We start from the raw sequence: 25039 nt of genomic DNA, 5'->3' as shown, positions 1-25039 counted from the left end.
AATATAGGCCTATATTGGCAGCATGAATTAAAGCAATTTGTATTTGCTTAATGCTTATAAGAGGCAAAATAGTATTGCTGGCCAATGAGTTACATACTTAGTTAGGCTCAAATGTACAGTGCCTAACCCTGTAATAACAGCTCCTCTGGCTCTGAAGCAAACGTCAGTTAAAGTGAAAATGACGTAACTTGATTTGAACTAATCAGATTGAATTCAAATTGAGATTCAACAGCAGTGTAATGTGACAAAAGACAAGAATCCGTCTCCTAGCGAAGACCACAGCTATTTCCATAGTGTTTTGTCCTGGAAGATTGAGGATTAGTCTGCCTCTTGAAGTTGAGAGTATCACTCTGTGTAAATCCTGCAGCTCTGTCCTTTCACTTTCTCTTTGAGACTGCACAAAAAAAGAGGGCAAAAATAAATAAATAGTGTGATATGTCTGCTAAAAACAGATATTTGTTCATGTGCTGTAATACACGTGAACCCTGAGTGGTAATGTTGATAAGAATCTGATTACTAAAATGACATTTCTCAACTGTTGTTGGGTGTACAATGTAATCTATAGGCCTGATTATTCCATTCATTCAGTTTATATTTTGCAATATTGTGCACTGTGCAGACAGCCCTAATCAGTTCCCCTGTCACTCTCTCCCAGGCACTAAGCTAAGGAGCGCTTTAATGGGCTCATAGGGCTGCCTTAACCCCTCGTCCACTGGTAACGCTAGCTACGCTGCTCAGGGTCACAGGCTTTTCATGCAAAAATAGAAACATCCGTGGCCAGGGAGATCTGTAGGTGTGTGTAGGTGGGAATGTGTGTGTGTGTGTGTGTGTGTGTGTGTGTGTGTGTGTGTGTACATGCATGTCTGTTGACTCAAGACAAGAGTCAGGAAGGTGATAATTCTGTCCCCAAGGCAAGCCAAGCCACAGATTAAAATGTGTGACTCAGTTGAGTGAAGGTCATTCTGTTGATATGCACAGCATGTTTGAAGTCTTTTTAGTCCTCCATCTATTCATGCCTGCCTTTTTGCGTATTCATGGTTAAATTTGTCACCAATTTTGTGTGTGTGAGTGAGTGTTCTTCAGAGATCAGAGTGAATGAATAAGCCGACTGTGACAGGCCTGAGACTGACAGAAGTATGTGTGCGTGTGTGTGCCTGTGTGTGTGTGTGTGTGTGTGTGTGTGTGTGTGTGTGTGTGTGTGTGTGTGTGTGTGTGTGTGTGTGTGTGTGTGTGTGTGTGTGTGTGTGTGTGTGTGTGTGTGTGTGTGTGTGTGTGTGTGTGTGTGTGTGTGTGTGTGTGTTAAAGCTAGAGTAGATGAGCTGTTCTTTGGGGTGCTAGTAGGCTAACTGATTACTTACACTATGTGGACTGTCCGCAGTGTCTGGCATTAAGCTCAGTGATGTTGACCCTAATGCCAGAATACTAAAGTGTGGATGGTGCATAGTGCATAGTGTCTTAGTGTGTGTGGCTTTGTTTGTTCCACAGCTGTATTGATTCTTTTGTCCATGTGTAGGCTTAGTGCACACTTACTTTGTACACAGACTATATTGTGGCCATCACGCTAGGGATGGGACAATTGTGACAAAAGAAATTGCGATTTACGATATTATCACAATAATCAAAATCCATTATCCTGGGGTGGAAAATTTGCCAAAAAATAGCAGATCACAACGTGTCGCGTTGCGACGCGTTGTGAGCTTGTGTGTTTTTTCCCCACAATCGAACCCAGTTCGATTTGTGCGTCTTTTCGCATGCGGTAAAAACTCATCACTCCTATTATGACTCCTTTTCGAATCCGCAGCACGGATTCTGCACAGCATTGCACACCAAATCCAATGCGTTCTTTTAATCATGCAGCAAACGGAAAAAACGCAATGGTTGAAAATCGCGCCTGTGTGCAAAGCCCTTTATATTCCCATCCCTACATCACACTTATTACACTTAAGAGTAACACACACACCACACCAGTGTGTTCAACTCCATATGGGTTGCGTAAGGAGTTGTGTATGTATTGCCGTTGTGACTGGGTGTGGATCACTGGAGCAGATGGTCCATGTTTAAACCCTTTAAGCTGTAATGACTCAAGAGTGTCCGTCATCATCACTGCTCCTCCAGCTTCAACACGGAACAACACTCATTGACACACTAGCTGTGACTGCACTATGGATGTCACACATGTCTCACATTACCTAGGCTTTGAACTGCATTCAAATACTTTCTCTGGGATTAAATGATCTTGGGCTGACGACTACTATTGGAAATGTGTCCCTGCCCCTGAAGAAAGTGTAAACCCCACACATTTCATACAACTTAAGGCTAAAACAAATGAATTCAAAGGTTTTTCAGTTGGTAACTGACCTAGTACTTGTTAACATAACGGATCCTAAGTTCTTGCTTTAAGTATTAAAAAAAAAGAAACATAGCAGTTGGAAGTTAGTCTCAGTAGAGTCAGTCGACAGTAGCTCCTTTTTATAGTGATTATGGAAGGTCATGAGGCCTGGCTTTGGCAGTCTTTTATCGTGTGTGCGCGCGCGTGTGTGTTGTCATCTGAGCCAGCAGATAGCCCACAAGCCCAGGCCAGGTAGTAATAAATGTTGATGACTGTATGGTCTGCTGGTGGAGAGGACACTGTCAGTGGAGGGCTCATTTGTCTATGCTTACTCTCTGTGAAGGCAAGGTGAATTGTAAACATATTATTGGTGCTATTACAGGTCAAGGTGGAGCCTGATAAGAACTACATAAACAGTACACTTGAGTTTAGTTGTTTTGGGTTTATTTTTAGGTTTGTTGCTTTGATATGGCTTAGAGAGTCTCGTCTGTTGGGACAGGACATATTGTATACTGTATGCTTATACACCCCTAACTTTGTCAAGACGTGTGTGTATGCATGTGATGGCTTCTATATTGACTCAGGCTACAGCTGTGACCAACCATACAATTAAAATGGTTCTGTAGAAGTGTTCGTTAATATATGGCACATAAACATATTTCACATTATGTTTAGCCCTCTCCCTAGTTACAATAGGGGATACCAACCCTTAGCCCAGAACTACCCAAAGCTCCAGAGACCGTGGTTATCCCCCCAAAACACTGAGGTTCAAATCAATAGTGTGAAATGCAAGTGTGAAAAGCTTGAAGAACCTTCAGTAGGCCTGGAACCTTTATAGTGTTATGTGATTCCAAACCTTATTGAGACCCTTAAGGCTGTTTCAGACAGGGACGTTTGACCTGGGCGCTCTCACTTGGATCAGCTGGGGCCGCTGTTTTTTCCTTCTGCGCATAGCGTGGAAAAAAAGCTGACCACAATCCAGCTCTTGCCGCCCGCGGGCGCAAGCATGAAACGAGCACCCATGCATGCAAGAATTTCACGGGAACCTCTCCGCGTGTCCCAAATAATCGCCCGCCTCTTGTTGAAAATGAATTACTAAGGTGCGTCACTTGCTCCCCGTCTGAAACGGCCTTTAAGAGTAAGACTCATTGCTAAGTTCAGGAAACAGTGAATGCAGTTTATCTCCTGTTACAGTAGAAACCCATCTGTACCAAATAGTCAGAAACGATATAACCTTTTCTGTTCCATATACGGTACAAAGCTTTTCGGTTGAGTGTACTGTAGTCTCTTCCTATCCAGGCCCAAACCTACAACCATTGTCCCTGCAAGCTGTGGTTTGCCTAAGAGGCCCAGCCTGTTTGGATGCATTCTACAGCCCTGACAATGCATACTGCCATGGCCATGGTTCACATCTTCTGAGTCACTTTCAGCCTTACAACTGAGCACAGTGTGAAGTTATCCGTTTTGTGTCTTCTACCTGTGATCTATACTCTCTGGCAGCAGGGTTTAAGGCCATTTGTTAGCCTAGAAGATGCCGACATTGCTGGGCTATAAAGTCCATTTGAAAATATTTGTGTTTTAGATGTGGTTAAGGAAACCTAACTGCCAAAATAATCTAATTCTGATCTTGATCACTTCCACTTGTTTCCTCAGGTTCCTGCCTGGGGAAGCAAAATGTAGTCATGGGAGTTGAATGAAAAGGTTCAGCCCTTAAAGACAATAAAACATTATTGGATAATTTGGAAAGGAAAGAAGGAAGATTTCATGTCACACAATATCAACATGTAACTGAATAGTTAATATTGTTGTTTGATCTATAGATGTCATGACATCATATCATGTTTAATGGTGGGCCCCGGCCCAAACTATGAGGGTCAGAGCTTCTGCATTTGCACTTCCATTATTTCTGTTTTCATATTTATGTCCACCTGTCATTCCAGTGGTGCTCATCAGTAGCAGATAGGGGCGGCGGTGGCTCAGGAAGTAGAGTGGCCGCTTGGGAACCGGAAGGTTCCCAGTTTGATCCCAGGCTCCCCCAGAATGAATGTGTCCTTGGGCAAGACACTGAACCCCTAATTGCTCCCGATGAGCAGGTTGGTGCCATGTATGGTTTCCTCCGCCATCGGTGTGTGAATGGATGAATGTAATGCACATTGCACATCATTGTAACATGCCTTGGATAAAGGCGCTATATAAATGTAATGCACCATTTGCCATTTATGTTCTGAGCTGTGCTGTGAACTCAGGTGTACCCTTGACATTTAGCTGAAATGAAACCTATTATACCCACCTTATCAGATCCAGACAGTCATGTTTTATTTTTTCTGTCAGCAGCCCATGGTGTTTTTTTTTTGTATCCCTCTTATGACCATAAAAATCCATGTTCAGTACATTTTCCTGTTATTTGGCATCTTGTGCTTGTGTTGTTTGTCTCACAGACATGTTCCCAACAAGAGCACTGATGTCGCTGACTTATGATATGCATTCCATTATGATAAACATAACCAAATCTTTGACGGTAGTGCTCTCTATATTGTCTCAGAAAACAATAGTCTCCTTGTGTGTTACGACTTGTCCTCATGCTATACTTAGCAAGCAGCCAAGCACGCTTGGCAACATCTCCAAGTCCAACCCATTTGGCAGTTAGTCTAATGCATATCACTCTATTGTCAATGGCTACTTATGGCTTAAAGAAGTGTTTTTCAAACCTTTTCATTCCAAGGTCCATTATTTATTCTGCATTTGAGCCACGGACCACCATTTGAGATTTGGACTCTCAGACCCAAAACTTTGAATATTTTGTTGTTGTTGGATAATATTTTGTCCACAATTCCATGCTGTATTGATGTTGGTGAGGACTAGAGTCCAATTCGACCTACCCAAATGGACCCGCCAGAAATGTACCCAGAACCGAATGGACCCGCCTATTATTGAGAATATGAGATCCGATACCTGAACGGACCTACCATACCCTTACCCGAGGGATAAGTTAATATGTTAGACCCGAACCGCCTAATGTTAATAATAATGCTAAATAACTAGATAGCTAAGAAAATAGCCATGTTTTGTTTCCATAAACTTATTTGAATTAGGGAAGCAAATTATCAGAAATGCGTATTAAGACAAAGCGAATTTAGCCTGTTTCCATTTGCGGGTGTCATTCGAATTAGCGACGGTCGCAAGGGTTGACAGTGTGCTCATCCTGCAAGTTTCAGTGTCCTCTGGAAGGTGGCCGATCTGCAAGCTCACAGTGCGGCGCGGAGACGCGGATGCGAGCTGCTGTGAGCTTGTAGATTGGCCACTTTTGGCAAGCAACACTGTGTGATGAGGAGAAGGATTAGCCACGGATGGCTTGACTCCGGGAGGTGAAAATGGGAGGAATTTACACACGGTCCGTGTCACTCCGTGTGTAACAAACAACCGGTTTGTTTTGTGGGCTAACGTACCTTAAGCGGCAGGGGAAAGTGTTAAGTTGGCGGACGATATGGACCCAGAACGTCATAATCTATTCGCATTTATTGTCTGACCCGTTTCCATTCACAAATGCGCATTTAGTTTATTCGATAAAGCCTCAAAATCCACCTCCTCCAAGCGGATAAATGTTTTTGCGGATAATGAAAGTGTATTCGCATTTTGAAGTGTTTCCATAAAAAGATTTTGCGAATAATCCGTAAATGCGCATTATGAGGCTTTATGGAAACGCCACTTATGACTGGGTTATATTTTTTGCTCTCTGGCCACAGCTTTAGAAAAGCCATCTCCTCCTGCCCGATTCACCTGCTAGGGGCAGGTGGGCAACCCTTAGCGCCTGTGAACGTACTGTTACTGCATGTTCGTACAGAAGAAGACAAACCATTTCCTGTATGATCAATACAGAAATGGTCTGAAATCATGGATGTCAGCTGTGTGTGTGTGTGTGTGTGTGTGTGTGTGTGTGTGTGTGTGTGTGTGTGTGTGTGTGTGTGTGTGTGTGTGTGTGTGTGTGTGTGTGTGTGTGTGTGTGTGTGTGTGTGTGTGTGTGTGTGTGTGTGTGTGTGTGTCTGGTAGGATGGTTGTCACCTCATGATGAGACTTTAAATACAATGGAGCTGCATGCTATGCATGTCATGGCCCAGTTCTATCTGACACGCCTGCTCCTGCTGGAGTTACTGTAGTAGTTCCCCTTAGTGGAAAACTGCTGTGGCAGCAGCCAGCAGGCTCTTCCGTCTCTGAGAGATAATGTTGTTTCATTAGTGCTAGTTTGACAGGTTATGTAAACAAGTGCGACGAGCTTAGTAGCATACGGCACAACTGCCTGCGTCACATGTGTGAATCTGATTGCATGTAGATGGCATAGCCGACCCACATCGTCCGGCCCACAGATACAATGGGATGCATTTTAGCTGATATAGAGATGTGTCTGTCAATACTATTGGTATCGTCCACTCTGATATCGCTCAATGTGAACTGAGCCTCCCTCGGATTAATTGGGCAAACCATGCAGCAACCGGATGTTCAAACTACTTATTTTTTATATACAGTATATATATTTTTGGAGCCTTTATTGATAGTACACAGTAGAGAGAGAGAGAGAGAGAGACGGAGAGTGACACGCAGCAAAGTTAGCTTGGGAATTGAACCCGTGACTTGCTGCATTAGAGCCTATATATGTGGTATGCACCTTAACCTACAACATTGTTCTTGATAAGAGCAAGCTGCAGACTAGTAAGCAAAACCATAGCCCACTCACTACAGTTGATATATTTTCTATTAGAGCAACACATAATGTAAATGTATACCTTGAACTTGACCTATTTACTAATAGTCTAAGTTTACACTTTACTAGGTACTCCCATGCATTAATGCAAACAAACTACTCTGAACAGAGAGTGATGTGGTTGCAACTCTGTATATAAAGTCGGTTGCCAAGAGTTTCAGTTACAGTTACCAACATCAGAATGAGCAAGTGACTTGATCCAAGTGACTTTGAGCGTGGTATGCTTGTTGGTGCCAGAAGGCCTGCTTCCAACCTCTCAGAAAGAGTTACAGTACCCTCCTGTACAGCACTGGTTCTCAACTTAGGGTCCGGGGACCCCCGGGTGTCCATGGGGGGTTCAAAGGATAGTTATGAACGAAATTAAATAAATGGACCAGTACAGGACCATCCGTTCCATTTGTACACTCACAGAATTAAATTAACACCGTTTCAGTAATTCAGTTCAGTTTTACATTTTAGATTGGGCTCGAAAAGGGTAGAGGGACAAATCTGAGTTGAACCTGCCTGGTGGTAGGTCTGACTCTGTACCTAATAAAAATGATATGGAAAACGTGTATAGACATTATCAGTCACTCCGGCTGCCCAATTGATCACATTTTATTTTCAAATTAGATTTTGGTTTCCAATGATTATGGACATAAGATAATCAACATAAAATGATTATTGTGCCATGTTCCATTTCATAGTCATGTGCCTCCACGGAATTAACATACTGTACCGGTATTTCCAACTGGAAAAACCCATTGTCATATCGACATGATTTATGAGGTATAAACATTGTCCTTAATGATATATCTTTGGCAGGTTTACTTCATCCACCACCTGTGACATCAACACTTTGTTTTATCTTGTGGATCTTGGAATCCATATTTTACCAGAGTTAGTTTACTGTCATATTTAAATTTCAAGTGTTTTAAATGACCAGTTGCCCTTTCTTTAACAGCGATTAGGCCTGTTCTTCATTTTTCACGTTGCCATGAATGCATTTATGATTAAAACGGAGATATTTCGACATATTTCTGTACGGGAGGACATGGGAAGCGAGTGCATTGAATCAATGGAGGGTGAGTGATGTGCTCATATTTACACACTCTCATCAGGATCTTAGCAGCACTGTGTTCTGGATGTATTGGAGACTTTGAAGGCTCTTACTAGGGATCCCGATGAGAAGTGCGTTGTAGTAATCAAGCTTAGCCCTGTATAGTAAAAACAAATCAGTAAATCCTAGAGATGTAGTATGAGCGTGTTAACCATCATAGCATGGCAGAGGGTTAGAGACTGGCTGACAGCCGGACACTAGTCCAAAAGTTAAGTCTGGATCAGAATGATCTGGATTTGGAAATCCCATGGTTTGGTATTTAGAACCTTTGTAACCATTCTTACCTTTGTGCCGGTATTGTATGACAAAGCCAAATTGGCTTGGATCACTGGAATCCAGATTCTAGACACAAACTCTTCAAGATGACTAAATCCATATGACCAGATTTCTTATTTGGAAGAACACATTTTCAAAATTTGATCCAATCCGATTGCCGGAATCCAATCAGTTTACTTGTGAACAACCAGGGCCTGGGCCCAGAGTTTACTCAGTTTAGTTTCCTTTCCTGACAATAACAGGAAACCTGAGGATGTGGGACATACACTCACACACTCATTTGTATACGGTTGGGAGGACAGTATCTTCCCTTCTCTATAAACCTATAACCTTGACCCCTCACCCCAGCATCCGTATCCTAATCCTAAATGCAACCTAATGCTACTTTTTACAAAATGGCCTCACTTTCCAGGATTTTCCTTCTCTTTTTTTCTCATGATGACATCTGATCGTCACTAAAGTATAAGCTCGAAAGTACACACACACACACACACACACACACACACACACACACACACACACACACACACACACACACACACACACACACACACACACACACACACACACACACACACACCATAATTATAATACCACTGCATACAGTGCATGATTGTGTCTGTAATAAATAAATAAATAAAAATCCCCTGGTCAGGCTGTCAAAGTGTTGACCTGTAGATGTTATTCTGTTTTGTTCAGAGGAAGCCTGAGTGTACAGTATAATAAGCCTTTTGACCAGGCCATTCAATGCCATACAATGGTTGCCGCTCGTGATTTAGTTTTTCATCAGAGGAGAGTGAATCATTTTAAAGGCTAAAGTAATGTCTGCTTCATACTGTATACATGGATAGAGCTTGAGCTTGGTGTGAGACGAGCTTTGAACCATGATGGAATCACCAATACCTTGTGTACAGTACTTACCCCCTCGTCCACCATCCCAAAAACCCACCTGTCCTCTACATCTCTACATCAGTGGTTCTCAACCAGTGGTCCTTGAGGGGGTCCAGGTGGTCCCCAGCAAAATAATGGAGAGTTGGTAACCAAATAGACCTTTTATAGATCTTAAACTCTTGAGTGCGTAAAATGAAACTGTCCATTTGGTTTCATTTTACGCTCTCAAGGGTTAACTTATTGTTAAACACCTGCATTACTTAATTTACAAGAATTCTACACAATTAGAGAATGTAGAAGAATTGTTATTCTGATAAACATTTGTCTGTTATCTCTCCTATGGCACCAACATCAATACAGCATGGCATTGTGGACAAAATCGTATCTAACAGCAACAAAATAAGTCTTGGGTCTGAGAGGCTAAATCTCTTCAAATGGCTCAAATGCCGAATAAATAATGGACCTTGATTAGGGATGTTAACAATTAATCTAAAATTGATTAATTGCTGTTAAGAAATTATTTGATTAATTTAAATGATTATACTTACCGGTAATTGTTTTTGTATATTTATTTTAGTTGGTTTTGTTTTTGGCTAGTAAGGTATGGTGTGTGATTATTATCAAATGGGAGCTTAATCACCATAATCACAGTAATCCTATTCCATCATATTCAAAGGCTTTTGGAGAGAAATGAGACAGACTCCATAGAGCACTGTAGAGAGGAGGCGTGTGTGTGTTGTGTCCCAGCTGAACCTTGTTGACACTCATTAAAGTTATATACATCAAGGCAATTATGTTTCAGCACTCATTTTTGGTCTTGGACAAGAATTTTCCTTTTGGTCCTAAAAAAACTCAGCTTATTCTAATCGGTTAATCGATCGATAAGGTTATCAACTTTAAATTAATGAATTAATCGATAATTTGCATCCCTAACCAAATTGTCAAATATTAGAGGCAGAAATTGTGAAAATAGAACCGTGTTATACAATACAATAGAACTGTGTTATACAAAATGTAAAGCCTCAACTCTTAGTGATTGTCAGGTTGGGGGATCCCCCTGCAGTATTGGGCTGTGTTGGTTGAACTGAGTACTATTGCTGTGTTGATATGGCGGTGTGATACTTGTGTTGCATTGACTAGCATTGACTGTTATGTGCACTTTTTTGTTTGGCACTGTCTGTTAAAGGACAACTTTGTTTTTTTACAACAAGGGTTCATATTTTAGATTGTAATTAGAGAAAAGAAAAGGTGAGTGTTAAAATCTTTTCATTTGCTTCGTTCTATTGTTTTATCGCGTTTACCGTGATAAAATGTGGGGCATGCGTACGCATGGGGGCATGCGTACATGTGGCTAAATATGTCTTTTTAGACACAATAAGCCTGCAGTTTCTTTATTGCTATTTTCAGTAACACTTCTAGCCCCCATAAGTCACATCCAACCATGAAAGGTTGCGTTGTATCTTGGGAATGGGCTTATTCTGTGTAAAATGACATATTTAGTCACTTGTACGCATGCCCCCAACAACTGAAATAAGAATCTCTAAAACAATAGAAAGAAGTAAATGAAATAATTTTAACACTCATTTTTTATATTCTTTAATTACAATCTAAAATATGAACCCTTGTTGTAAAAAACGAAAGTTGTCCTTTAAGTTGTGCTTTGAGTGTAGCTTTTTTTTGTGTGTGTGACGTGTCACTTATGAGCGTTGAATGTTTCGTGGTCACTTTATGTTTATATTCTTCTTTTTTTGTACTTGCTCTTTGGACTACAGTACTCTTATTTTTTTCTACTTCTTTGTAACTTGTAACTTTAAACTGCTGTGCTGCCTCTGGGCAACTGAATTTCCCCCGTGGGATAATAAAGGTATCTATCTATCTATAATCAGTTGAGTATATGATTATGTTGGGGGTCGTGGCCTGAAAAGGTTGAGAACCACTGCTCTACATCATCACTCTGTCAGCAAAGTTACGGTAGTTAAAATGTGACTTCAGAGTTAACTCACGGATGTTGTTCTGTGTGTGTTTGTGTTGCAGGCCAGTCTGTCCATCTGGGGATGGGGGGGTCTTGGCGTGGTGCTGTTCCTGGTGACCTTTGGACCTTTTGCCATATTCTACCTGGCCTTCTATGTCTTCTGCTTCGTTGGCGGGTCAGTGCAAGGCATTTTTAGGTGGAGTGTGACCAGGTTTTAGTGCAATAAAAGAGTCTGACCAATTCAGTTGTCTGATATAAGACTTTAAATTTAAATGTATTTTCACATGCCTATAATTCTTTTTAACTCATACCCTGCCAAGCCCGAGGAACCCGAGAATTTTGGGATGTCCCTCCCTGCCACGCCCGAGGAACCCGAGAATGGCCGCCATTTTGATTTTTTTTTTTTTTTTTCATTTTTTTTTTTTTTTTTTTTTTGGACCCCAAAAACGTTAGTAGGCATGATAGCTATCGCGAAATTGCTTGTTTAACCCCCATACAACCCCCATACAACTCAGGTAGCAGACCTCCAAGCTCACAACAGTGTAAAACATAGTGGCTGCTATCTCATGAATGCCTGAACGGATTTCCATTCGGATTCTTTTGTTTGAAAGCTGTGAGCAATGTGGACACACGTGGTGCATTATCTAGGCATGGGTGTGCATGATCCGTGCACTATGAATTACATGGAAGTCTATGGAGACAGTTTGGCAGGATTGGAGTACGAAGGTATTGTTAAATGGCAGCAAATGAGTTAAAGGTTTTCTTTCTCCCAGAAGGAAAACAAATGCACTTCAATGCAACTAAATTATGGAATACACTTCCTCTGGAAATTAGAGGCAAACTCCAAAGAAAGCTTTAAACATCAACTAAAGACACACCTCTCTAGGGTAGCCTTCTCCCTGCATCTTTTAGGCGAGCCCTCTCTTAGCACCTTGAGCACTTTAAATAACATGTTTCCTGTCCAATGGTTACACGTTACTGAATGCTATTTCCAGGATTTATTTTATTTTTATAATTTCTTTTTTAATCAATTATTATTCATTCTTGGGGCAATAGGTTATTTTAGTAGAGACTTTGTGTTGGCATTATATTCAACCACATAATAAACATTACCTTACTGCTCCAGCCCATTGGGAGAAGCCTTAATAGTGACCTAGAAACGTAGAAAGTACCAGCTGAGTCAAAGGATGAAAGTTACATTGGAATCCAGTTACATAAGAATAGCTTGTAGCCAATTTGTAACTTAAAGGAGTAGTTCACCCCCAAAATGATTTTTTCTCTATCGATTACTCACCCCATGGAGACTTGAGCTCAATAATATTTATTTTAGTTTTTATCGCATTGACGCATTCCTAAGCCAATAATTTGATTATAATAAATGTACCCCCATTGATTCCAGATGGAGATCCAAATGTATTTGGGTCTCCATTCGGAATCAATTCTCACATGGCCCTCGTCTAGCGCCACCATGAGGCCGATTCTTGCAAAACACATTTTTGGACAATGCTCCTACAATGTTTGCCATAAAATCACGCAAATCGGTACACAGTATGTCTACACTCATCTCATCAACATGGATATGTCCCATTTAGCGCCACCTTCAGGCCAATTTTTTAAACACATTTTTGGACACTACTCCTATAGATTTGGCCCTAAAATCATGCTAATTGCTACACAGTATGTCTACACTCATGTCATCAACATGGATCTGTCCCATATAGCGCCACCATCAGGCCGATTTTTTCAAACACATTTTTGGACACTGCTCCTACACTTTTTGCCCTAAAATCACACAAATCGGTACACACTTGCTCTACACTGATGTCATCAACATGGATCTGTCCCATTTAGCGCCACCATCAGGCCGATTTTTTCAAACACATTTTTGGACACTGCTCCTACAGATTTTGCCCTAAAATCACGCAAATCGGTACACAGTATGTCTACACTCATCTCATCAACATGGATCAGTCCCATATAGCGCCACCTCCCATATAGCGCCACCATCAGGCCGATTTTTACAAACACATTTTTAGACACTTCTCCTACACTATTTGGCCTAAAATCACGCTGCGACCTGACGGTCGCTTATCTCCCGATTAGGGAGTCTTACTGGTCGATAGAAAAAAGTCATTTTGGGGGTGAACTACTCCTTTAAATAGTGGTTCACCCCCAACGGTGTGACATGACGGTGCCATTTATTTTATGCTTATTCATTTAGAACGGTGATGAAACTAATGGGTACCCTCTGGCCAATCAGAATGGAGTATTCTCTGTGGCCATGGTACAAACATCTGTGCTTCTATTCACTGTGCTTTTTAGGGGCTTTGCGGTCACTCTGCTTTATGGGAAGATCAACTCAGAGAAACATCTAGAGAAGTGCGAGCACTCCTACCTACCACCTACACAAATTGGCATTCTCAAGGTAAATACTGAAGTACACCAATAGACACATGTATATAGTAGTTCTTATTGCCATTTATCTACTGATTTATATTGACTTGCAAACATTTTGTTGACAATATCAAGTAATTGGATTGTTGAATGGTAAATGAAATTCTAGAGGCTAACTGTCGTAGTGACAGATAAACACACATACTGTAATATAACAACGGATCGTGACACATTGATCACCTTTGCCAAAGCAAACAAGTTCAGCAGTAGTGGTTTATCAAGTTTCCTGGAGGAGATATTGAAGGTTGTCATTGATTTGATAACTGTGCCTGTATGTCTCTGTCTCCCTCATCTCTCTCTGTCAGACTTTAGATGAAATGAAGTTGGAGTTGAAGGCCATAAAGATTGACAGGAGACTAACTGGCTCCAGCTTCATAGATGAACCCTTACAACAAGTATGGATCTCCTCCCCCCTCTCTCTCTCTCTTTCTCTCTCTCTCTCTTTCTCTCTCTCTCTCTTTCTTTCTCTCTCTTGTGTGAGTGCATGCAGGGCTGTTTTCTGTACATTTCATCAGTAGTCTTGTAGTTTGTGCAAATGTTACAGCTGCTTCCTTTGACAATAAAGAAACGTCAAATTAAGAAGTTGGACATGCACCTGAAACTGTAAACACTGTATAGCACTGAATACTCTCAGAATATAGTGTTAATCAGACACAACAGATCTTAAACCTTTTTAACAAAAATGTCGCTTCCCCTACCTTTTTTTAAAAGGAATCATAAAACAAAATAAGGAAATTGGAAACAAGAAAGCAATATTGACAAAATAGAACATGGCTTCAATTGTTAAAAAAGAATAAAAAACTTTCTTATAAAAGAATGTTTTAAGAGGGAATTTAAAATAAGTCATTTCAGATAGCTTGACTGCCCTGGCGGCAAAGGCTCTATCACTCTTTGTGGCTGAGACCTGGAAACGACCAGCAGGGCTCCTCCCTCGTGATCTTAGGGTACATGTTGGCTCATAGTCGGTTCCATACTGAAACCTCATGTTGAAACAGGGGAGGGGTCCAGTAATGCATAGGCTGGCAGGCAGAGAGAACTGCCGACGCAGCACTTTGTGGTGGTCACATGACAGTCACTAGTCCTCCTGACTACTCTCTCTCTGTATCTGTTTCTACACTCCAGAGAATGCGTTTAGCTCTATGTGTGCCATGCTCTTCAGCTCGGCTACGCATGACACGATGTAACCTCCATGTCACGCTCCCCGAGAGGCGATTGAAATCTAGCCGTGTCTGGCACATTCTTCCTCACTCCCTTCACGCTCACCCTCTTTCACTTTTCTCGATCTCTGACTTGCTCTCCCTTTCTCTGTCTCTGTCTCTCTCTCTCTCTGTCATTCTTTCTCTGCCCTCACTCTTTCCAGTCTCTCCCCTCTATCAGTGTGTGTGAGAGGTTATATTTAGTTTAGCATGTTCTCTATAGTATCTTGTGTTCTGATTACAGCTGCTGCAAATGGACATTAAACCAATCATTCCAATCTTTAGCACTGATTTAATAAATTGTGTGTGTGTGTGTGTGTGTGTGTGTGTGTGTGTGTGTGTGTGTGTGTGTGTGTGTGTGTGTGTGTGTGTGTGTGTGTGTGTGTGTGTGTGTGTGTGTGTGTGTGTGTGTGTGTGTGTGTGTGTGTGGTCAGTGTCTATATACATTGTACCTATTCCAATTAAAAGCATGTGGTACCCTTTTGTTTTAAATTGAATATTCTTTCAGTGAAGGCATGCAACCTTTCACTTTAAGTTCGGACAATTCCAGTACGACTTTTGAATAAGCTGTAATGCCTTGCCCCTCTCCTCTCCTCTTCCTCTCTTAAATGTTTCCTTTTCTGCCTCCCGCTTCTCTCTCCCTTAATCTGTCTTTCTTTGTCTTCCTCTATAATTGTCCCTCTTTCTGTCTCTCTGTGTGTGTTTGCGTGTGTGTTTAGGTGATCCAGTTTGGTCTGAGGGACTACATCCAGTATTGGTACTACACTTTGAGTGAAGATGAGTCTTTCCTGCTGGAGATCAGACAGACGGTACAGAATGCCCTCGTCCAGTTCTCCACAAGGTGCTTACACACACACACACACACACACACACACACACACACACACACACACACACACACACACACACACAGTATATTATTTGGCCTCATAGTTTCAGATTTATGTTTTTAAACATGTGCTATGGTCATATTAACACTTTCAGTGCCAGCTTTCAACACTAGAGGGCGCCCAATGGCCAGGGAAAACACCATAGAGATACGCTGGTATATGCACAAGCCGTGCACAGCCATGATGCGCCTGAACACTTTACTTTGTGCATGTACAGGAACAGGATGAAGTTAGCTTGAAGTTAGCTATTGGCTACCAAGCATTTTAGAAGCCCTATTTTCGGCGATTTAGCCATGATTAAACCTTGCACACCTCATGGATATGCATGGAACAGAGAAAATGAGCTCTAAAGATCCTGGATTGCATTGGAGTGGATGGTAAATATCGGCGGCGCGACACTCTCGCGGGCCGTGTAAACAGATGACGGCCGGCGGTGCGGCTCAAAAAAAAAAATATATATATACATATATATATACAAAAAGATTTTTTTTTTAAAAAGCCGAACTAGTTCGGGATAGGCACCCAGGACGTTAATACGGTCCAAATTATCCCGAACTAGTTCGGGATAGGCACTGTATGAGTTAAGTGTAGGTCATATTAAGTGCATATTTGTGTGTAGGTCCAAGGAGGTGGACTGGCAGCCTTACTTTACCACTCGTCTGGTTGATGACTTTGCCACTCACCTGCGTGTCTTCAGGAAGGGCCAGGACCGCCTTGGAGAGGACAAGCAGAGTATGAAAACACACACACACACACACACACACACACACACACACACACACACACACACGCACACACACACTAACACACACACTCACACTCAGAATATTTATCTAATATTTATTTATTTACATTTTTTCATGTGTTGTGTAGTTATTCGCTATTGAACACAGCATGTCTAGCCACACATGCTATGGAAACAACCCGAGTAGAGCTAGAGGCTTTCCCCAAAACAAAAATACAGGAAACGGGCACGGGGAGGGGATCTTGGGATTACGTGATCCCCTGATTATCTATCTGGGTGACGGAATCAGGGATCTCCATATATGGGTAACTGGTCCGATATATATTAACACATAGGATGCCATCATAGGGTTAATGGAACTCACCGGGGAGCGTGTGCACGCGACGTGCGTGCATACATCGGCTCGGGTGATGGTACCGCATCATAACGTTAATGTGCCGTGGTCTTGTATAATCCAATTCAATGTGTGACCGGTGACCGCGTCGCTCCATCGAGATATCATTGCGGGGCAGGCCCTGTTCACATAACATGGAGCTAGAATGAGCCTCTGTTTATCAGCGCTCTGCGCGTCATCAACGAGCGCCGCTGAGGCTTATGGGTAATGTAGTGTTTTTGCTAATCATTGTGGATGTTCCCTTCATTTAAATCCTTTTGGGGATGTTGATGTTGTCATCTGCCCATTTGTCGATTAGGTCAAAAGAAATGGGTTAAATAGAACTCATATTTTGGGACCATCGCTCCATTGTTTACAATGGTTTGTAATGCAGGCTGCCACCCTATGTGGTCATGTGACCCAAGATGGCCGCGGTCAGTGAAATAAGGTCAATTCTGTCCTGTGTGACCTCGCCCTCTGCACAACCTCACCCTTTAGGGCAAGTTCCCTTTTTTTTGCCCTTAGGCGTCGCGTCTTACTGGTGTATATTATGTAGGGATATACCGAAAGGAAGATTCTTGGCCGAAACCGAATATAGGAAACACTTGGCCGAAAACTGAATACCGAATAGCCGAATTCTTAATTACACATTCTTTTTTTTTTTTTTTTTTCCTTTTTTTGGTACCATTGCTGTCATGGCTGTGCCTCTGTTGTAGAGCATGATTATGGAAAAAAAAGGTCCATAATATAGAGTTATTTAAAACATATATTTATTTATTGTGTAGAATTATTTATTTACTATTGTGTAGTACATTTGTAATAAAAGACAATATGTCTCAAAATATTAACATGCCATACAGTTGAATTATTGCAGAGAAATGTCAATGTAAAAAATAAAATAAATTATTAAAAATAAATAAATAAATACAAATAAATAAAATATTGAATAGCCTATACATTATTTTCGGTAGTATTCAGTATTCGGTAATATTCGGTACTATTCGGTAATATTTATTTTTATATTTATTTTCGGGGACGGAATATCCAGTGCATCCCTAATATTATGCCATAACATAACATCCTCATTGCTAAGAACAAAGCTGAGTGAACGTTGGTGTGTTCTGTTGGTGGTGCCCAGGGGACGTGGAGGAGCTGGTGGATTCCTTCTTCGAGGCGGAGGTGGAGCTGGAGAGGAAGATTTGTCGAGACGTGGTGTGCACCTCGCATAAAGACGAGGAAGGTGAGCACATTCTCCGTCACTGTCTGTCTCGCCGTCCCTTTCACACCCTGGCACGACATGTAACGCTGAATTGTCGTGTCGTGTCGCTTGCAGAGGCAAGTGTTTAATGTTTGTGTGTTTTGTGTGCGTGTGTCAGGTTTCCTGAGAGACCTGTGTGAGGTGCTGTTATATCTGTTACTACCTCCTGGAGACTTCCACAATAAGAACATGAGATACTTCCTCAGGGTGAGTACAACTTAGGACACGCACGTTTGTACTGGTACACTTGTGAGGACGTCAACATTTCAGGGTGGCAATTTTACACATGCCATTTTCACAGTTTCTTTGCCGTTTGTAACCCTAAACCTAAAGCGTCAGTTATACTTAGTTGTGTGCCGGTGTACAAAACAAACAACACAGCAGCAAAACCAAACAAAACCAAACAAAAAACAGTGACCTCACTCCTCAGTTTTATGCACACTGCTATCAACCAATAGGTTTTCAGAACTGATGCTGGTTCTGTTAGCAAGAAACATGATTTTGCACATATGCTGATTTTATTTTGATTGTTGTAGTTGAAGGTGAATGATAGATGTCATTTGTTGTACTGAGAAGTTGTGTTTGAATGCGTGTGTGTGTGTGTGTGTGTGTGTAGGAAGTGTTGGCGCGTGGTGTGCTGCTTCCTTTGATCGACCAGCTGAGTGACCCAGACTACATAAACCAGTTTGTCATCTGGATGGTGAGACATGCAAATCCCATAGCTCTGCCTGCGTATATGTTTTTTAATTGTTCTTGATCAAACCACACGCAATGTGAAGTATCTGCAGGCAATGTACAGGCTTAACGGCTCATACTGTATACATTAGTCTTTTTAAATTGATTTAGGCTGTGCCCCATGCACGGTAAAATCCTAGGTGCTAATTTAACTCAGAGTGTAGGGTCTATTTTTAAATGTTTGCATGGCTTTTACAATTTTTCTGGTTATCGAAATGCTTTGAATAGTTATGTAGCACGTTTCTTCACAAGAGCTTGTGAAGAAGTGTGCTACAGAAGACACAGAACAGAAGTACGGATACAGGGCAAATGTTGGCCTCTGTTTCATGTTCTGAGAGCTTATGCAATTGGACTTCCATTCAATTTCAATGTAAATACTTTATTTAAATGAAAAAAAAAAAAAGAAAAGAAAAAAGATTCATGCTTCACTTAACAGTTTGCCAGCCAAAATAGAATGGTTGTTGGTAGATTAGCCGTGACATTTCTATTATTGTATTATGATCTGAGACATAATATTATGTTTATAAACATGAGCCCGCCACCCCTCCTTCTTGGAAGGCTCCGTTGTTTTTTTCTTTTTTTTTCAATCCCCTGGTCGTTTGCTCACCGTGATTATCTGGATCTCCATTGACATAAAGTGGAGGTTTTGGCCAAGGCATTGTCTCCCCGTGCGTTTCGCGTGCGCGATCCGTGCGCATATAATCCAAGCATATGGTCCAGGTATGACTGAACGGTCGATGTGAGCATTTTGGCTAGCTTAGCCCTTATCACTCCAGCTATGCTAATGTAATCGTCTAAACATTAAGCGGACGGGAGCAAAGAATGCTGAAGAAGGAAAGGAGCTGACGTCACTTCTGTTTCATGTCAGAGCAGCCATGAGCTATCGATGGACGAGCGGTGACTAGGGAAGGTTAGACGATCGCCGATTTTCTGATAAAAATCATTTATTTCGGTTTTAATGACCCAATACGGTACACCCTTGCTCAGAAGTCCGGTATAAAACGGTTTTAATATTAAGAGGCTCCCCGTGGCTTGGAAAGGGTTAATATAAAGAATGGGATGGAGCATAACATTATTTTAAAGGACCCCGGGAAGAAATTATAATACAATGAAAAATGAAGCTTAGGAACATCTCCAAAGAACCTATACTAGTAGTAGTAGTGGTGGTAGTGATTGATTGATTGATTGAATATTTCATTAGTCACAATGAGTAACAACACAAGTACAGTAGTTATATTTAAAATGCAGCACAGCACCGGTACAGTTAGACATCCTGCCCAACAGGAACATCCCAATAAAGCCTTTTACAGCCTTGTTTACGTTGGAAGTCCTTGGCACTCAATTTACAGACATGGCAATGGTAACAAAACAATATTTGCTGCATTTAATACAACATAAATAAAACACTATATGTTCAGCACAGGGGAAAAGGGGGGGGGGGTATCTCACTTATCGCCTGCCTTATGGGAGAAAGTGATGGCTACCTATACCTCTGGCTTCCTGAAAGGTGAATGTTCAGGGCAGCCTTGAAGGGGCCCAGCGAGTTACTTAATGGAAACAGTCAAGGAATTCCACACTTGTGGCAGTATTGTAGAAGGAGAATTTACCCATATTTGTGGTATGTGTTTGTATTATTATTAGTAGTAGTAGGTCAGAGAAGCTTATTGTTGGTATCAGCCAGTGTGCGGGAGTCTATCCCGTTTCACAATGCGCTAGACCCCTGGGAGATGGATTGCTGAGGTGGAGCGCAACACCTACCGTCAGCTCCCAGTATTTACCGCACGACTTACACGGCACCAAGTGCTATACGCTGAGTTGGCGGTGGTTATAAAGAAGCTATAACAGCATAAAAAGTGTGTGTGTGTTTGTTTGTATGTAGATCCGTGACTCCAGCTGTAACTATGAGGCCTTCATGAACATCCTGAAGCTGACGGACAAACCTACCGAGCTGGAGGCAGTCAAGGACAAGGTCCTGGAGGAGCTGGCGTATCTACGCTCCCTGGACACTGCTGGAGACGGTGGGTAGAACACTTTACAATACAATGCCACGCATTGTGTGCTTGTAGATCAGCTATTTTCAAATGGCTGAAATGTATATAGGGCTTAAGTAATTGTCTCCACCAGCCGAAGGCTGAGGGAGAGTATGTTTTCCCCTCCGTCCGTCCGTCCGTCCGTCCGTCCGTGCGTCCGTCCGTGCGTGCGTCCGTGCGTCCTCGCAGTTTGTGAACAGCTAATCTCAGTCACTGTTGGCCCGATCGCTGCCAAACGTTGGCCCGATCACCGTTGGCCCGATCGCTGAGCACACACACTCCCTGGATGCCAATCTAGAACCTCTGCCCCACATTTTTCAAATCAGCCTCATGGTGGCGCTATAACAGGCCGATTTGTGTGGCCTGGTTGTTACCAGCTAATCTCCGGCGCCGTTGGCCCGATCGCTGCCAAACTGAGCACACACACTCCCTGGATGCTAATTCAGAACCTCTGCCCCACATTTTTTAAATCAGCCTCATGGTGGCGCTATAACAGGCCGATTTGTGTGGCCTGGTGGAGACCTGTGCTCGGAAGAGCACTGCTTCTAGTTCATGTATGTTTTGTAATAATAATCCAAATCTAAAAAGTAACTAGTAACTAAAGTTTTAAAAGTACAATATTTGCCTCTGAGATGTAGTGGAGTACAGACAGTTCTCAAAGCGGAGAATACAACAATCGTCTGTGGTTTGACAACACTGTTTCCCAAGCACTGGGTTGGGACCCATTTGTGGGTCGCGAAAACATTTTTATGGGTCCCTTAATGTTTGTTTTCCTAAATTTAGTTTTGTATCATTTAAAAACATTCAAAAAACATTCTCCCCCAAAAAGAATAACATTTAATGATTTAATAACAAAAATGAAATGTTTTTTTCCTTCTAAATTCACGAATAAATAAAATAAAAGATCTAAGAAATTATCTTAGAAAACACTGGCCTATTTAAGAAGTAAGATAGAAAATAGCTGATCTACAAGCTCACAGCATGCATTGTCTCTGTCTATGCCTGTCTATTAAAGACAAGTCCCTAAATATTATAGGTTATTCCTATAACCAGTGGTGCTTTGGGATTTTTTTTCCCGGGCGGACGGTCATTTATTGACGTCACGTGCACGCGCGTGCACGTGCCGCTAGAGGCTATTTAGATAGAAAGGATGTCAGCAGATCTAATGGTGGGAAAACAATAGTTTTCTAGTCACATTTGCATTGTTAGGCTACTTAAGATTTTATGTTCTACTTTCTTTTAACTCATTTTGTGCCCGCGATTTTCGGTCGCAATGATGTCCAGAGTGCCTCACGCAGGCTCCATCCGCTTGCACTCTCTTATTTTGAAAGCCAGAAGTGCCACAGCGTGATCACTTCCGGTCTGACGTCATCGGGTCGTGCGCCGGAACCGATCATTGTTTACGTGGTGCCATGCTGGATTGCAATGGAGCGTTTATACATGTGTTATATAAGCGAGCATCTGCCTCCATCTTCGCTTCTAAAGTGTTGTTTTGAGATAATGGACATTAAAGATGAGATCGGCCGTCCACCTCAATGTTATGGGATGACTATTGTGTGCTCGTGGAGCCGTGATGATGACAAATCAGCGCGGATTTTCGTCTCCGGACATCCGGCCATTCTACTCGGTAATGTACTCAACGTTACAGTAATTTATTACTTTTTGCGCGACATCACGCATTCGGCACTGTAAGTACTCTAGTACTTATTGCGTGACATCACGCAAACGGCACTAGATGAGTTAATTAATTCATTTAGAAAATGAAAATACCGCAGTAGAAGTAAGCAATTTACCCCGAGTGAGAGGACATTATGCTCTGATAATGTCCTGTGTTAGGGGGTGATCGGACGAGGCGAAGCCGAGTCCGATAACCCCCTAACACAGGACATTATCAGAGCATAATGTCCGACCCCGAGTGGTAAATAGCTTTTCTACCACTTTTTCCCGTATACATGAAAGAAAACACATAGTTGTAACTTGCAAGGATCTTAAGTTACAATCATTATTGCCTATAAAACTTCCGCCATAACAGCAAATAGTGCCACAAACAACATCTTCTACTCACCACCAGATGGCGCCAACTCCATGCTGAGACAGATGTCTAGCTTACGCGACCGAGTATTTCCCGGTGAATCTGTGCGCAAAGGTGGGGGCCGATGGGCAAGGAGGGTTGCGAGCTTATGAGAAACAACTAAAATAAGACCTTAAAACCTGGCGAAAACAGTTGCGTGCATTAGCGCAAATGGAAAACATTCAATTAACTTCTGAAAAGCCTACACGGCCTTTAAACAGCGTGCATACGGTGCATTAGATGAGGATAAATGAAATCATTAAATGGAAATCATTAAATTAACTTCTGAAAAGGCTTCTTCTAAGCCTACACTATATAGCCTACTAAAAACGAGTGAATCTTGCCACACGTGAATAATTGTGGTTCAGTGGTTGTAAACAATAACACAGACAATATAAAATCCTTAGTCTAGTTGTGGGAAGAAAAGGATATCATCATCATCATGGCCCCAAATAACTTTTAAATATCTTGCAATTGGAGACGAGTCTCTTACTAAATCGGCAAGAGTGCCTCTCATTTTCAATACATAAAGGCTAAGCTATAGAACCTCTCCATCATCAGCAATAGTCAGTGGTGGTGCGTGTCCCCCAGACCCCCACACTCCCAAGCCCCCACCTTTGCGCACAGATTCACCGGGAAATACTCGGTCGCCTAGCTTACAGCTAAGCTAACGTCAGTTAAAAGCACCGTTCCGGCCGTAAATAGAGGCTGTTCGCTTCCAGAAAGGCATAGGTTCAGAGAAAAGGGGCTTTAAAGTTGGCGGATTGCATTGGATCCAAATAAATCGGCGACGATAGTACGCACGTTAGTAAACATAGGACAGCTGCGACCGTCATTTGTTGGTGGGGGGAAAGGTGTTCCGACTCCCTCCTGAAGTCCCCGGATGCGTTCATCGCGTATTGATCTCGGAAATGTGCCTCATTTGCATGTACATCCGGGCATTTCACACATTCCGGCTATTGTGGCCTCATTTACTACTGTTTTAAGCCAATCACAATCCAGTATTTGAACACGTGACTAGAAAAAGTGGTAGAATAGAGAAACAAAGTTTGCCTTGAACGAATCTCAAACACTAAATACCACAGTAATATGGAGCCATGTATGAGGACACTCACACATCGACACACATCACAGCTGGAAACCGGTGTTAAAGTAGGCTATATCAATATGAATAGAGGCTTGAGGACGCTCACACATTCACCACTAGAAACCTGTTATGCAATAGTAGCCACTGATTAAAGTAGGCTATTGCTTTACAGTTATCGCGGATTCGGGGGGGGGGGGGGGTATGCACGCGTTTACACGCTCGTGCACCGTTCGGTGCCGTCCGTGCGCGTGCATGTGGGGAAATATTTCCGGCCACACGGCGTCCGGTCCCGTCCGGCCCTCAAAGCACTACTGCCTATAACTATATCTGTAGGCTATATTATATTTATAATTTTCTTCATTATATCTAGATAGATCAGTATGAGTATGAGTAAAGCCTCTATCAGAGTCCAGGGTGAAGAGCTATTCACTTCACCGCATTGTAGTTTTCTAGCTATCACCTAGGCTTTGTTATGTATTTTTGGAGCTGTGTGGAACACAAGCTCCCTATACGTGGCCGTGTGTGTAGGTATGTGGGTATGTGGGTGGGTGGGTCTGTGGGTCTGTATGTAGCCTGTATGTAGTAACCCTGGGTGACCAGAGAGGTGCTGTTGAGTCTAGCCTGCCCTGAGCATCAACTGCAACACACACACACACACACACACACACACACACACACACACACACACACACACACACACACACACACACACACAGCTCCACTTCGAACAGAGGTTCGATTTTTAGGTGATAGCTACACAACTACACCGTGGTGAAGTGAATAGCTATTCACCCTGGACTCTGTTAGAGCCTTTAGTCACTGTTTTACCCAGTTAGAATCGTGCAAATTCACCCTACCGACCCAAAAAAGGTCAAAG

At 42.2% G+C, this 25039-nt stretch overlaps 1 protein-coding gene across 1 annotated transcript in view; it reads left to right on the top strand.

The window, feature by feature from the left end:
* snx13 (sorting nexin 13) overlaps nt 1–25039 on the top strand; it is a 51190-nt gene that overhangs the window by 6571 nt on the left and 19580 nt on the right. The window contains exons 2-10 of the mRNA XM_080735849.1: nt 11386–11498; nt 13646–13748; nt 14083–14172; nt 15693–15814; nt 16483–16595; nt 18120–18221; nt 18358–18446; nt 18856–18939; nt 20854–20992. Of these exons, the coding sequence (XP_080591975.1) occupies nt 11386–11498; nt 13646–13748; nt 14083–14172; nt 15693–15814; nt 16483–16595; nt 18120–18221; nt 18358–18446; nt 18856–18939; nt 20854–20992 (955 nt within the window). The remainder of the gene's footprint in view (nt 1–11385; nt 11499–13645; nt 13749–14082; nt 14173–15692; nt 15815–16482; nt 16596–18119; nt 18222–18357; nt 18447–18855; nt 18940–20853; nt 20993–25039) is intronic.

The sequence above is a fragment of the Nannobrachium achirus genome (genome assembly GCF_963921795.1).
Source record: "Nannobrachium achirus genome assembly, chromosome: 10".
NCBI lineage: Eukaryota > Metazoa > Chordata > Actinopteri > Myctophiformes > Myctophidae > Nannobrachium > Nannobrachium achirus.
Note: the sequence above shows the minus strand (reverse complement) of the source record. Positions and strands in the feature narration are given on the sequence as shown.